This window comes from Crocuta crocuta, unplaced genomic scaffold (assembly GCF_008692635.1).
Source record: "Crocuta crocuta isolate KB4526 unplaced genomic scaffold, BGI_CrCroc_1.0 scaffold394, whole genome shotgun sequence".
Classification (NCBI taxonomy): domain Eukaryota; kingdom Metazoa; phylum Chordata; class Mammalia; order Carnivora; family Hyaenidae; genus Crocuta; species Crocuta crocuta.
Window position 1 is genome coordinate 656,906 of NW_027531920.1, and position 323 is coordinate 657,228.

The 323-nt window shown below is 39.3% G+C and overlaps 1 protein-coding gene across 1 annotated transcript in view; it reads right to left on the reverse strand.

Annotated features, from left to right (window-relative positions):
* TEX11 (testis expressed 11) overlaps positions 1-323 on the reverse strand; it is a gene marked incomplete at its 5' end in the record, with an annotated part of 187,803 nt that overhangs the window by 16,272 nt on the left and 171,208 nt on the right. The window contains one exon of the mRNA XM_077774971.1: positions 1-107. Within this exon, the coding sequence (XP_077631097.1) occupies positions 1-107 (107 nt within the window). The remainder of the gene's footprint in view (positions 108-323) is intronic.

Sequence of the window (323 nt, forward strand, 5' to 3'; positions counted from 1 at the left end):
AGCTCAGAGCATCTTCAAAATAATCCCCATTTTCTTCCAGGGGACAGAGTTCTGTACTTGGTATCCCATCTGGCACCAAGAGGTTAATCAAATTGTGCACACATTTGCTGAAATCAAAAAGAGAAAACTCATCCCATAAGGAAATAAATCATTGGCTTCACGGCTAAGATAAGTAAAATCTGGATCTCATCCCAGACTACAAGCTTCAAAACACTACTGTTCTTCCCTCATTTTTATCTGGCCTCCAACCTCAGAAGACAGATTTTTGAAGCTATAAAAGGGGCTGACCAATCCTTGTTTTTATTATGCCTATGGTTGTCTTT